This window comes from Thunnus maccoyii, chromosome 20 (genome assembly GCF_910596095.1).
Source record: "Thunnus maccoyii chromosome 20, fThuMac1.1, whole genome shotgun sequence".
Taxonomy (NCBI): Eukaryota; Metazoa; Chordata; class Actinopteri; order Scombriformes; family Scombridae; genus Thunnus; species Thunnus maccoyii.
The window spans coordinates 14,509,031-14,524,594 of NC_056552.1; the positions used below are offsets into that span (position 1 = coordinate 14,509,031).

Sequence of the window (15,564 nt, forward strand, 5' to 3'; positions counted from 1 at the left end):
TCAGTACTGTCTGAATGATCAAAATTCATTTTCTTGACCCTCTGGCACCTTCCCTCTCTCCAATCCCACATCTCTCTTTCCTACCTCTCTTCATTCCACCATATTTGTTCACACATAACCTCTCCATTTTTGTCACTCTTTCTCTCTGTCAATCACTCTCTCTCTCTGGTTTTTACAGCTCTTTCTGACTCAGCTCAGCTCTCTTGAACTGATTCTCTCTTTTCTGTGTCCTGTCAGCAGCAGTGTCTCAGCATTTTTCTCCCTCGCCCTCTTCTCACCTTTCCCTTTACAGTGTTGTCGTAATTGTCAACTGACAGTCACGCGGCTTAGTATCGCTCAGTCTGACCTTGAGTGGGGCATTGTTGAAGTACTAATACATAGAACATATATGAGACAGAGCAGGACAGTGGGGGCGAGAAAGAGAAACAACAATATATACAAGCGCTTTTGACAAAAGAAGGGAATCAGAGAGAAGGTGATATGAAGAAAAGAATGATGACTAAAAATATGTTAGTGTAGATGTGTGTGTTTGAGTTTAAATGATGTAAAAGAGGTAAAATGTATACACATCATCACTGTAAAAATATGTATATGCATGGGTGTGTGTCTGTAGAGAGATACCGCCTTCTTTTCTACTGATCTGATAGACACACAAGCTCACAGAACCACACACACACACACACGCTTGTGTTTCCATCACTTCAGAGGACATTAAATTGACTTGCATTAATTACCCTAACCATTACTGTAATCTTAAACCAAGTCTGCACCCTAAAATTTAATAATTTATGTTAGAGACTTGCCTTTTGTCTCCAAAAGGGAGGAGCGTTCCCTCAATGTGATTGCAGTAAACAGATTTATATCCCCACAACATGAGGAATATCTTCATGCACACAGGTACACACACACAAGTTGCAGAAAAATTATAAAGCTGCATGTTAAAAATGTTTTCATTTTTTTTTGTGTGTGTGTGTAAGGGTGGGTACATAAGGCTTGTGTCTATATGGAGTTTTCTAAAAGATAATTTGATGGTATTATTTGCTCACATATAGCTGCATGCAAGCATGACTTCATATTTAAGTGCAACAGTTCCATGTTTTCCATGGTTTTATCATCACAAAGTATGAAACTTTTCATGCTTTAAGTAGAAACAAAATGAAAAACTGACTGTAAAAATGATGCAATACAAAATTTGTAGAAACAGTTCAATAATCTTTTAGATGCAAAAATACCCTTAAAATAAAGAGGTGTGTGTCTATTGTATTTATTTATTGGGACAGTGAGCAGTTTTTAACATAAATGATGCACTGTACCAGATTTAGCTTCAAGCTAATTTTCATCTGCAGTCCCTTACAATTAAAACATACAACAGCAAACAGTACAAAGCAAAAAACACACAGGACACACTACACAAAATACAAAGCCACACACAACAGCACATCACATACACCCACAATGTCTACCAGAAATCAACAATGCAAGCATGTCAAACCAAAAGCAAGATTATTTGAGAAGACCATGAGATCAAATCCAGACTCAGTAGCCACAGAGCTGAGCAGCCTTCAGCAGATTCTTCAACCTTGTTCTGAATGCACTGATTGAACTGCAGCTCTTCATATCATTAGGCAGGACATTCCACTAAGTTGTGGTTTTCACAGAGAAAGCTGACTGTCTAAATGCAGTGCGATGAAATGGTATGGTACAATCATGTATAGAGGATATTCTGGAGAATATAAAGGTCGTCCAGCCACAGTATTTTAAAATCTTGGCTGTACATATGCATATGTAAAATACATTTAAATAAGTCAGCACAAGATGTCCTCCAAACTATAAATGAAATAACTGGTTATCTTTCACATGACTCATATAAGTGCTTTCTGATCTGCCTCTTTTCAGTCTGCTGTAAAATACCAGAAAACACTCTCAGAAATGACATAAATATGTGTAACAGTGAAAGCTACTGTTGTCTTTGTTGGTATTGTACATTTAGAAAACAATGAGGAAGTTTTTTTTATGTTATAAATGTCCTTGTATATTGTTCTTTCATGTCCACTTCTGAGGCTTATGACGGATAAAAAAAAACAAAAAAACAAAAAACAGACTGCAGTGTTTTTAACATTTCATATTTATGCACCTGTGAGTTCTGGTGTGTCATTTTGCATTCTGAGTGGTTTTAATGAAACATTTGTATAGTGCAAGTGTTACTATGATTTCCCATCTGTGAGTGTGTGTGTGACAGAGAGAGAAGAGAAGAGAGAATGGAGAGATGTCAGAAGATAGTGATGATATTCCTTGTTGTTATCTTTAATCAAAACCAGTCTATTGTGATTACCCTCTCGGACTCCTCACACCACCCCATCAATCTCTTTCTCTCTATTCATTATCCGTCCCCATTTCTTATTAGATGCTTGACAGTTGCAGCCACATCTGCTAATGAACCATTGAGGTCCATTTAAGAATAAGAACATATTGATTAAAATATGTAACAACAAGGCTAAACACCTGAAAAGCACTGCAGTGGAATGGTAATGTTACAGTATGAATTAAACAGTGTGTGGAGGTAAATTGTCTTTAGCCTTTAATCTTTACACCAAATCACTGTGGATGTTGCTTGACATGAGACAGTTTACCTAAACAAACATACTGTGTTTCTTGAGGTTAGTCGGCCCACAAACTAATAGGTTAAATGAGAAACTCATTCAGTGTCAACACTGATGTTGTAGTTTCTATTACAGTAGATATGTGAACTATAGTATCTTTTAGTAACTACTAAGAAAGAACCGACCAGGGAGAAAATATTACTAATTTACAAGCTGCCAACTTTTTTTTCACAAATGCCTGCTCTATCCTTACTGTATCTCTCTTGAGCTTTTGATTGTTATGTTATTATAAGCTGCTTTCTGATAAGAAGAAAGACTATTATTAAAGTCCAACTAAAATTAAATTGCCTTTTTTGTCTATAACAGCATAACTATCTGGTCTGTAAATTGAGTGTGCTGTGTTCTCCTCAGAGAAAAAAGAAAGCTGAAACTTTTTTTTATTTTCAATTATTTGATTTGATGATTGTGCCCCTTTGTAAAGCAAATCAAATCTTGAATAAAGCAATAACGTTAACGTAGCGTTCGATCATAGGCGGAGCAGACGGTCACACTGAACAACCAGCAAACATTCACTGGGAAAAGTGCACTGCTATCGTCAGTAAACACAACAGAAAAAAGTCACTTCGGTCTGGTTAGATGCTGATTTGGTCATTGCTCTTCAAAATTACTGTTAGCGGCACCATGTCTGTCTATGACTTGTAGCTATAGTAGCATGTTTACTTTGTCTCCACAGCCTGCCAGCTAATGTCAAACCAACAAGCCTCCAACATGCCCACAAGCCGGCTGAGACAAAAAGGAGCATTTCTGATATTTTTATAAAGGCCTTTTTTTTCTTCATTCTAATAATACAAAACTATTAACAATGCATTTAAAAAACATTTTTGATTGCAAAGAGGGATGATTAAATGTGATTTCAGTTGGACTTTACCCCTCAAGGCTCACATTTACATAAGTATGCCATAATGCAGAATTGTTCACAAATGCATATTTGTAGTACAACCAGGTTCGTAATACTGGCACCTTTGTAGCGCATGTGGACAAGAGTATTTCACCCAATCACGTAACAGCAATGAGGCTGGCCTTTAGATCCAGGTCAAATAATACATGAACTGTTTTATTTATTTTACTCTGTTGGGGCTAGATTTCTTTGTATGTTCGTTTCTTTTGATTATCCCTGTTACTACATGTGCCTGTGTCTCTGGGTGTATGGAAATCTGTCAGTGTGCTCATTAGAGTTGTGTGACATCGTTCTTTCAGCCAAGTGTCACATGTGAACAATGCCAGATATGTTTATTCATGCTGGGGGAAGCAGAGCAACATTGATTGACTGAAATTCAAATGTGGTTTGTAAAAATGCAAGGAAGGTCAATTTCACAAATGTCTTCACAAACATGAGAAAAATTAATGAATGAGTATCTATGGCAGCACATTCCCAGTAGACAGCAGTAGTACCCCTGTGCACTCAAGTGGGACAAAACAACACATCTTAGTGAAGGATCTGGGAAATAATGGATATATTTAGGCTCTGCTGGGTGATGGCGGAAAATAAATTTTGAATAAACCTGAGCAAATTGTGTTCACATTCTTACTGCACTGCGGCTGTTTTTCAGTAAGCAAAGATTCAGGTAATTTCAAGCTGCAACAAAGGACTTGATGGTAGTACAACATACATATACTGTGTAACATTGACAGCAAAGGATTATCAGTTTGAAGAAACTGAATTTGTGGTTTTATGGGGAGTCCATTTAAACTTTTTTCTTTGTTCTGTTGGTTTGGTAATTTGGGTGTCAGCATCAACAACAGCATCAACCTGTTAAAAGTTAAAACTGCTTTTTGGAAACTGGAAATTGGTTTGAGGTCACGCAAAACTTACAAAAACAGTTGCATGTACCTGATACAATCTCCTATTTGAGTGAGACACTGCACTTTAGCTTTTGATCTTGACAAAAAGAGAGCAGTCCACCTACTATCCAATATTGTCCCTCATTTAGTTCCTATATTTAGCTATGCAATAGGAAGTATTTATATGTAAATGAGCTTTAACTGTTGAGTTGTTTATCTGAATATCTACTGGATCATAAGCCTTAAGGCAGCCATCACCCATGTTGATGTCCTGATTTTTTTATGCTCTTGTTTATGCATTCAGACTTTTTTTCCCATTTGTTTATAATGACTGGAATGAACTCATAATATTTCCTGTAGACATGTGTTTGATAAATAAGCTACTGGGTTATGGTGAGGATGAAGAGTCAAGTGGAAACAGCAAAAGGTCTCAACAATTGCGGAGGGTAGTAAAAAAAAAAAGAGCAGAAAGGCTAATCATGCAACACACGTCTCTTCACATCTACAGTAAGTGAGTGTACAGATGTCTATCTGCCTGACTGACTACTGACTATGAGCATGTTTATCTTTCAAGCTGGTGGAATTAGTGTCAGTCTGCCTATCTATCAATCTGACTACGTGTCTGTATCTTCTTGTCCATCTGTGTCTCAACACTTCTTTATTTCAGTCTTTTCCTGCTTGTCTGCTTGTTTGCTTCTATCTGCTTCAATCCATCAGCCTGTCAGCTCATCTGCTACTTTACTGCTTGTATGTTGATCTCTCTGTGTACATGTGTGTCTGCCTTCCTGCCTGTCTTATCAGCCTCAGTGTCTATTTGACATGGTGTACTCCAGCAGCCCCCATTTCTTGTTTTCTCTCTTATTTTTTTTTTCATGTGCCTTTCTCAAACTTTTATGGTAGTCTCCCACGTCCTCTTGTCAAGTTTCCTTTCTCGCTCCACTTTTTTAAAATTTTCTCTATCTGACACTCGCACTCGACCTTCTCTCAATTGCTTCCCCCCACTATCCTCTCCCAACATCTTCCTCCATCTGTCGTTCTTTCTCATGCTCTCTTTTCAGTGTCCCACTCCACCGTCACTCTCTGTCTCTCTTCCATGCCCCCCCCCCTCTCTGGCTGCCTCCCAGCTGTGAGCTATCTTATAAATAACACCACCATGGTTGTTTGCCATTTGTTGTCACAGTCGTAACATTGCCAGCAGTGCACTTGTCTGTTTGTGTGCATCAACGAAGCAAGGTAACCTTCAACTGAATCGGTTAGACATATACCAGATTTATAGAGCCACAGATCGGCTGTGCTTGTTTTGGCATACATTGGTGGGGGGACATGTTTATCTCATAGTTAAAATGTTCAAAAGCCTTGGGGACCTTATTAATTTTGGCAGAGAAGACGTTTAATTTGATAGACGATAGCTTACAGTGAATGAAACAGAGCGTGGATTTTATAAACCGACAGGGAGACAGGAAGGGAGTAACAAAAGGTGAAAAGAGGAGTCAAATTTAAACACAAGTGCAAAGACAAATACTGTACTAGTCTGGAAAATTACATGTAAAAAAAAATGTATTCAAACCGACACACAGTAACTGAAAGCATGAAAAAGGAACAATCCTGCTATCAAGTTTCAGAAAAGCTGTTTAGATATCTCAGGTTGTCCTCTGTGTCACAATAACAAATCAATGTATTTTTAATGCCTCAAATGCATCATGTAAATTGCAAATCCTAGCAACCTAGAAACTAATGTGGCAGTTCAAAACTCTTATTTCTTTTTTTTTTTTTGCTCTAAATACTGAAAAACAAATTACATTTGCTTCATACAATTAAAAACATTCTTTAAAATTAGATCACTAGGAAGAAGATTTTCTATCTCAAACTCATCTCATCAGATTTGACTGATTATCTTCAAAAGCAACACAAAGCCCGATTGTGTGTATTTCACAGCTGTGTGCATTATGAAGAAGCGTTGCCAAGGAAAAGCAGACTCAACTATTGTATCTGTTCTAAGTGCAAGATAAAAGATTTGGCCTTGGATGATGTGTTAACTCTGCTTCAGTTTATCAGAAATAACACATAGCACATAATTGTATCTTCTTGTAAGAGCTGATTAAAAACACATTTTCTTGTTATATCAGGTACTTTAATGGGCAACAAATGGCATTAATGTCTTTCAAAGGGAAAACTGGCAGCACTGAGTTTGTTATTATCCAACTGGCTGATAGGGAGAAAACCTGTGACCTCCTGCTTGTGGCCTGTGATTCTTGAACAGAGCATTTATTGTAATATATAGCAGTGCAAAGAAGCTAATAGATGCGGCCAGATTTATCTAAACCTCCTGCCATGGTGTAGTGTATTATCTCTATCTTTGTAATGATGCAAGACAAAGCAACATATTGCCATCTTTGATCACACATTTTTTTCTATTAATAACAAAGCTTTGATGTTTAGGAGTGTTTTGGCTCATAACTCTCTCACCACTTTCTAATTAGATTAATTAACAAAGTAACAGGCTATGGGGCATTTTGACAGCATGTGGGAGAAACCTACGCCTGAATTCACAGACACACAATTACACACAAGGATGCAAACACAAGGAAAACACACATTAATGCACACACAGGCATATACGGAAGCAAGGAGAGTGGTGGGAGGGGTTTGTAGATCTCAACAATTTTTGAAAAGGCTCTTTTTTTTCTGTTCACTTAACCTCACGCTGATAATTGCCATTGGGTGCTGATAACTATTCATGTGTATGTGATACCGACTGCATACTAATTTTGCAGGTGCGAGGATGTTCCTACAGTGAGAGAAACAGAGAGATAGGGAGGAAGAAGGAGGGAGAGCAGGTGAGAAATTCTGCTCAGGCTCTGCTCAGGATTTAACAAACTTCCTCCTTGGCTTGTTAATTGTTATGAGAAACCCACAGTGGGAAAATGCACAAACAGCAGGTTACAGTGCCAAAGCCACGCTTCACTGGTGCTCAGTCTCTGTGCAGTACTGCGAGTGTGTGTGTGCTTGTATTTCTGGCCAGTGTGTGTCTTTGTATATGTGTGACACTATTTCCTGACATATTCAACTTAAACCTGGCTCAAACACAAACTTTGTTCCATCCTGATCAACATAAAGAAAATGTTAGATATCTCTATTTTTCTATAATTCTACAATGCTTGTGATATTATGTCTTATATTAATACATGAGCATATTAAAAATTAAATTAAAAAAAAGTATGTCTAGTATGATTTTGGAAATAGTGGTGTGGAAAGGTTGAAACTAGAAATACCACATTGCAGTTGTTTGCCTCTACCAACCAGTCAAGTTGCAGTTTACACCTGTCTATATGGTCACAATCTCCCCCTCTGTTCCTGAGTTATGCCGTTTAATTGATGTCACAGTGAAGTTGACCTTTGACCTTTTGGATATAAAATGTCATCACTTATCCTATTACACATTTGTGTGAAACTTTGTCAAAATTAGTATGTGAAACCTTAAGTTATGGCCAAAAATGTGTTTTGTGAGGTCACAGTGACCTTGACCATTGACCACCAATTTCTAATCAGTTCATCCTTGAGTCCAAGCAGACATTTATGCCAAATTCAAAGAAATTCCCTTAAGGCATTCCTGAGATATCTTTCACACAAATGGGACGGACGTATGGATGTATGGATGTACAGACATACGTACGTACATATGGATGGACAACCCAGAAACCTAACAGCTATTGCTGGTGCAGAGGCATAAAAATGCATTAGCAGTAAGAATGGGGGAACACTGAGGGTAAAAAAGGGCTAAAAGTCAAACACTGTTCACCGTACGAACATCCAAAAACAGATCTAAAGCTGAAAGTCAGCACTTTAAGCTCAGAGATTTCCTTTTAAGTTCAGTTTGCTGTAGCACAGAGTCGGAACAAAGAATCAAACTGTTTAGGGCACACTGTGCAAGTCCCAGTGTGTGAATAAATAACACATTCTCACTCCAAACTCGTCACACAGGGACAACTGGTCAGGATCCCCTTGGCATCACTTTTTAACGCACAGAGTACCCCTTTTGTGGCCTTTTTTCAATGGGTTAGGTTTAAGCACAAAACAAACTTGGTTAGGGTCAGGGAAAAACCATGGTTTGGGTTAAAACCTACAGTTAAAAACACTCATGACCCGCTGTTAAAAACACTTACGACCTGCCGTTAAAAACACCCATGACCTGCTGTTAAAAACACTCTGACTCACAGTTGGAGACAGGAAGTGAACACCACTGTCCTACATCAAAGTCCACTTTTTGCCATCTATTTATACCACTGACCCTACCTGCCACCTCAGAATATGGAAAATTTTCACCTTACATAGACATTATATACACATCATTGGTCTCATGGCGTCTATTTCAGATGTTGTGGGAATTCTATAGGAGTCTATCGGACTACCTTGCATGTTGAAAAATGACTCTAAAGGGGCACCCAGTGTGTTAAAAAGTGATGCCAAGGGGATCCTGACCAATCGTCCATATGTTGACGAGTTGGGAGTGAGAACAGGTTGGAATAAAGAACAAATATAGAACCAAAATCATTTGAAAAGTAAGTTTAATTCCTTCTGCTTTGTACTATGTTTCTTACGCTTTAGCAATTAGTAATGCATGTCATGGAAAAAGTGTCCATCTCTATAAAATGCAATTTGGAGATACTAAATATAAAAGATTTAAAATTATAGCTACCAAAACTGTTATGTCATGAAATTTAAATTCATACATAACTGTAAAAGGTGTATATCCTGACAGAACTTGAATATATGTGTGTAATATATTAAATATTATAGAAAAATATAATATAGAAAAATTTACTTTTATTTTACTCCCTGTCCTCTGTTAGTATCTTAAAAATAGCAATAGACAACCTTTCACTGGATCACTGTAATGTAGAGTTTTCTCAGCAGGGGTGGCTGGGTCGGTTGGGACCCATCCAAAAAAAATGTTACTGAAAGTAAAAGTTGTTAGGAAATTTCGTGGTTGAATGGAGATTTTCCTCTATTGGTGCATGAACTGTATGTAGAACTTCACACGTCTTAAATCCTTTTTATCTGCAAACACTTTCAGTTTGCTACATTCTATCTCTGATACACAGAGATGAGAGTAACAGATTTTATTGTGCATAAATTGTGGCAAAAGGATAGGTTCACATTTTTTCAAGTCTGTCTTAAAATTTGATTGTTCCTCTTGCTCATACTGGCCATAATTCTTAAAGCAATTTCAATGTAAGTGATAAGGAAAAAACTCCACAGTCCTATTTGTCTGTAAAATCAATTCTTAAGTTCAGCCATAACTAATGAGGTTTCAGCAGCCTGAATTGCACAAACCAAATAAGTATCTTTATCAAAGTTACATTCTTTTGCTACAAATTTCCTCTTTTTGTTTTATTCCTCCACCACCAACACAGCTCAGCACAGAAACAGGACTGTGGATTTTGTCCCTCATTACTTACACTGAAAATGTTTTAGAACGGCATCCATTTGTGGCCAGTATGTAAAGGAAGAGCAATTAAAGTGACCAATAGTGCTTTCAATCTACTTATAAGCACATGAGTGTTGTTTTAAGACAGACTTGAAAGAGAATTAAAGAAAAAATGTGAACCTTCAACCCACCAAATCCATTTATCCATCCTTTAATCTTCTTCTTATAAAAGGGGTCACACAGCAAAAATACAAAACTGAGTTTGAAATCTATTTAAATGCAGTCTGTAGAAGCTAATTATTCAACAAGTAATCCTTTTACTATATTTTAAATCTAATTGTCAACCTACCCCAAAACTTTTTTTTTTTTACAAAATTTTGTTAAAAGCTAAAATGAAAAACATAAACCAGCAAACAAATACATGTAAACTACTCAGTTACTCACTTAACATTTAACTAAAATTACCTACTGACGACTTAAGTGAATTTGTTAAATGCATGCATAGATTGGCTGTCACATGGTAAGATTGTAGCTGCATGCATTGCTATCTGCCTGAGAATCTTTTTTGATATTACCACTATGGCACCAAGTTCAGAGAGTTATAGGGGCTTTAACCCTCCATGCCTTTATAAAGTATCACCACACACGGTGCTATTCGAAGATTAAGAATATTACACAACTTTGGAATTAAAAAAAATGGAAATAAATAATCTAAGTAGTCATGAAAAAATCTTAAAAGCAACCTCTTGTTTTACTGTCACTCTCTTTTTCACTGTAGGAATCAATATTACTAATTCAGCCTTGCTCATGGCAAGAAGCCTGTCTGTTGAAACCATACAAAATCATTAAGCTGCATTAGTAAGCTCTTAAGACCACACTGGTACAATGGTTAGCTTTTATTCAATAAAGCTGGGCTAATTAATTCAAAGCTGGTACACTGTACTCTGTGTGAATACAACATGGAATTAGTCGAACAAGAAAAAAACACCATCCCATACACACACACACACACACACAAACACACACAGACAAAGAGACACAAAAATGTAAAATATAAGACACACATACACCCAAAGAGACATGCAAAACACACATTGAAATGACAAATACATAACACACATACACAAAGAGGGACATTCACAGCGAACAAACATAAAAATGTGTCCATGCATGCATTAATATGAACTGTGTGTTGATTAATACAAAAGATACAAATACACACAAATTGGACAAAGTGCACACTCGCATAGACTGGCACACACTCTTTTTTAGCTGGAAGCTGTTACATATTCATAAATGCAGTATTATATGGCTGGCTGACATCTCTCTTTCTTGCCTCTAACCCCTTTCCTAAAAATAGAGAGCTTTACTCTGCTCTGTGTGAAAGACAGACGTTGACATCTTGAAATTTTGTCTGTAATAGTGGGAAAATATGTTCTGTATTGTCACTGAAGTGGCAATTACTCCCAAACAAGCTCATAAGCTTAGAGCTAATGGTGCTAAGTTTTCTAAATAAAGAAGTTGTTTTTTAAAAAAACAGAAAAGTAAATATGACAAGTAAATAATAACACAAATTAAATTTCCTCTATAAAATCAGTGTCAAAGGTGTGATATTTGTTCAATTTAATATTGAGCTGTCACAGAGGCAGCTTGCATGATGCATGACAGATCGCATGTTAGCTATGTGAAAGTGAATCGCATCAAAATGCCTAAGCACATACTCTGCATATAAAACAGATGAATTCTATGACTTGTCATGAAGGTAGAAAAGCGGACAGAAAAAGGAAGAAACACAATATCGAAAGGAAACAAAATCTGCAATAGAGAGAATAAAAGATTGAGACAAAACTAATGCTACCCCTCTCACAGACAATCAGTCACAAAAACTCTCTTTGTTTTAAGTGGAAACATTAGTGTCCAACCTTGAGTCAATCAGTCATTTTGAAACATTTGCAAAAATATTACGCATCTCCTCTCACAATTTTCATCCAACTCTGATATGTTAGATATTGTGCCTGACAGATGAAATAATAAAGCGAATGGAAGGAGACCATTTAATTCCCTAAGACGTCATTGGGGGGGATGAAAAAAGACATATAGAGGAGTTGATAAAAATGGGATGGCAGGAAGAAAACATATTAACAGACGGGAAATTAGAAGCTAATGTATAGCGGGAAAATAAAGCCATATCAAGATAGAGACTGACAGTAACAGGACAGAGAAGAATAACCAGAAAAGGCAATAAGAAACATTTTATATATTCAGTGAAAGAATGACAGATCAAGAGAGATAATAGCTGGAGATTATAGGCCAATTTCACATCCAACCTCTCTCATGCCTCTGTCAACCCAGCCAGTCACAGGAGAGAAAACCTGAGGCGACACACGGCCACATAAAAGACCAACTGGAAGAGTTACATGACGACTTGCGACTTAGTGTGGGTGTGGGCATAAGGTAACAGTATAATATATTATATTATAGTTGGTTGAGTTTGAAGTCTGTGACTGCTGGGTTTATTGGCATTTCAAAACACATAGATAGAGAATGAAAGACTGTGTGTTTTTATCTTTACAAAAATACCAATCCTACATATTTCTTTAAACCTCCACAGAGACTGAAGGAAAATACTTGTTTGCTTTGTTTTGGATTTGAAAAATAAACTATATAAGGCACTATCTCTCATGATATTTTCATTCAGACATGCAGTGTATTCTTGTTTGGTAAACAGTAAACAGTTTATATGCTTTTTTTCCATTGCTTGGGGCATTTCTGTAAAGCCTGGCCAGACCACCAACCACTAATAAAATGATCACAGACTATGTTATGTGTTTTACATTAGTTCAGATCAATGTATAGAGATTTGTTTTCACTTAATAAAAAGTATTTTTCCTTATTTTGATCTAATAATTTCATACATGGTTGTACATAGTGCTTCAATGTATAAACCAATATACAACATTAGCAATTTCAATGGAAGATTAACACTTTTACAGACACTACTTGGATGATGACCCAATTACTGTTAGAATCCCAAAGGCTTCTTTGTCTCCTGCCAGTTCATCTTTTAAATAAAACAGGTGATGTGCATTGTGCTAATTAATCATGGCGATTTGTTTAGGGTTGTGGGTTGTAACAGAATGGGTGAGTGCTTTTAATGAATTTGCAGCAGACAGTGAAAAATGTGCTGCTGCCTCACAAACTTGATGCTAATGTACACATTTGTATATTTAATGCAAATCAAACACTTTGATCTGCATTATGAAAACAAACTTGCCCAAATTCATAATTAAAAACAAAACAAAACTGGAATCTCCTTGCGTTAAAACACATAATTTGAGTTGTAATCAAAACTGAATTTCAGTCATGCTGTTCAGATCACCCTCTTTGTTATTGTGTACCTGTGTGTGTGAAGTAGTAGTGTGATTTTGCAAGGCTGTGTTTCTATAGTTTTTATAGTTTACACTGAAATGCGGTAGAAACATATTAAGTGCTTGCTTTTAGTCCATCAGTGAATAGTTAATAATGAATTCCACTTTTTGCATGATAAACCTTCCTCTCCATATTTTAATTATGCCTATATTAATGCAATTCATTAATTTGCCAGATGAAAAACAAATACTCTTTCTTAGTCGGGAGGAGTCACTGGGTACCATCCAAAAATTCAAAGGTGTGCTTTTTGGGGGGCTTTTTGAGGGGGAGGGTGGATTTAGTGTGTGAAATTGAGATGAATGTCTTGCCACTCTTGCAACAACTAAATGGCTGCATTCCTGAGTATAAACTGTGTGTGTGTGTGGTAGCAGTCTGTGTGTGTGTGTGTGTGTGTGTGAGGTAGTGGTCTGTCTGATGGAGTGGGATATCAGCCCCCAAGATTATTGGTGTTTTATTGGTAATTTACTGCTTCTGCACACAGATATTTAGGTAGCCAGACGTGTTCTTGGCCAAAAAGGCTTTTTCAGCACCTTTCCATTCAGTAGGTTTTATCTCAACAAGACCAGCATTTACTTCAAGTAGTACACATTACATTTCTAATATAAAACACAATATATCTATGATGCTATAACTGAAAGCAGGATAAGGCTTTGTATCGCCATAATGCACCGTTGGATATTGAACACAGAACATAGTTGCATAAGCTTCATGGCAAGATTTCTTCTTTCCATGTGCAGTTATCTACACAGTGTTAGGTAATTACAGGACTAAGTATTCATGGATGACATGGAAGGAAAATACGTAAGAGGATATACATTTAAATGAGAACAATCATGTACAACAGGATATTTAAGTTATGGTAAATTTTGAATTTGTCAATTAAATATACCTCTGCACTGTAAATAGTAGTTTTCATTGTTAGTGGCAGAGTGTGCCATTGCTGAATTTTAATTGCCTTCACAGACACAATGAAACGGAACATGCATGTAATTCAGCATATTTTGCTGTTCACTCTCTTTACAACATATCAGCACTGGAAGGTTTTTATTATGAGGAAGCCACAGAAAACACATTGAATTTGTCACTGCAGCTTGTGCTAACCACAATCGTTCATCAAAAATGCATCTACAAAACAAGACAATGTTGATTTTTAGCATTTTCTGACAGCAGATCAGCTGTAATATGGTTTCCTAACAAGACTGCCGTATCAACTTAAAAAGGTTGTACCATGTTCAATATTGTGTTCACAACTTGTTTCTGCTTCTCCTAAATCACCTCAACCCATTTTTGATACTATTCACTGCTGGAACTTATTTTCCTATAGCCATTAAATATATTTACATCATTAGTTACCTTTTTAAATAGTAGCATTGTTAGTTGTGGAATCCGCCGTTCCTGTACTGGACTCAAATGGTGTACATTGCACATCATTTGTGTGCTTATGTCACATAATAACATAACCCAAAAGAGCAGAACAGCAGGTCCAGTATTTTTTGAAGATGAAACATATTTGCATTGGTACAGCAGTATAGCAATATAGCAACAGCAATTTATAAAGGAGACTTAAAATTAGTAGATACACAAGTTGCTTGTGTTCTTATGTTTTATGTCTGACAAATTAACTGCTCAAAGAGCATTTCCTGCCCCCAGCAAATTGATAAATTTGTCATTTCAAATGGAACTTTGAGACCTGTTATTAAGATGTAACCACCAGTAACAGGTGCCACAACATCAACCAGAAATGGAATCTAAAAGAGTAACTTAACACCAGACTGAAAAGCAATGTTTTGCTGCTCTCTTTGGTGGTAAGTTGTAAGTCCGTTTAACCTCTCTTTAACCCAAAAGTGATGTCACAAGGTCCTGGAGTTCACCTCTACATCACTGCAGAATGCTGAGAAGTTAAACCACCGGACGTCAGCAGAGACAAGATTTTCAGGTGGTGTTCAGTTATTCTTTAAGGATTATAACTTTAAGATATAGTGTGTGTGTGTGTGTGTGTGTGTGTGTGTGTGTGTGTGTGTGTGTGTGTGTGTGTGTGTGTGTGTGTGTGTGTGTGTGTGTGTGTGTGTGTGTATACCTGTATTCTTCCTGAGTAAAGACAGGAATGATAGAGGGCTGAAGGACTGTGATCTCTACTAGGGTTGTGTTCTTCTTTACAGGTTCACCATCATCATAGGCCACCACTACCAGCTGCCAATCAAATACACAGAGTCAGAACATTCAGCAGATATTCACATACCTGCTTGCAACACAGCTGACAACTAA

At 36.9% G+C, this 15,564-nt stretch overlaps 1 protein-coding gene across 4 annotated transcripts in view; it reads right to left on the bottom strand.

Annotated features, from left to right (window-relative positions):
- Positions 1-15,564, bottom strand: part of LOC121886680 (protocadherin-15-like) — a 154,988-nt gene that overhangs the window by 57,698 nt on the left and 81,726 nt on the right. For all 4 annotated transcript variants that reach the window (XM_042396883.1, XM_042396882.1, XM_042396884.1 and 1 more), the window contains one exon: positions 15,377-15,489. In XM_042396883.1, coding sequence (XP_042252817.1) covers positions 15,377-15,489 — 113 coding nt within the window. The remainder of the gene's footprint in view (positions 1-15,376; positions 15,490-15,564) is intronic.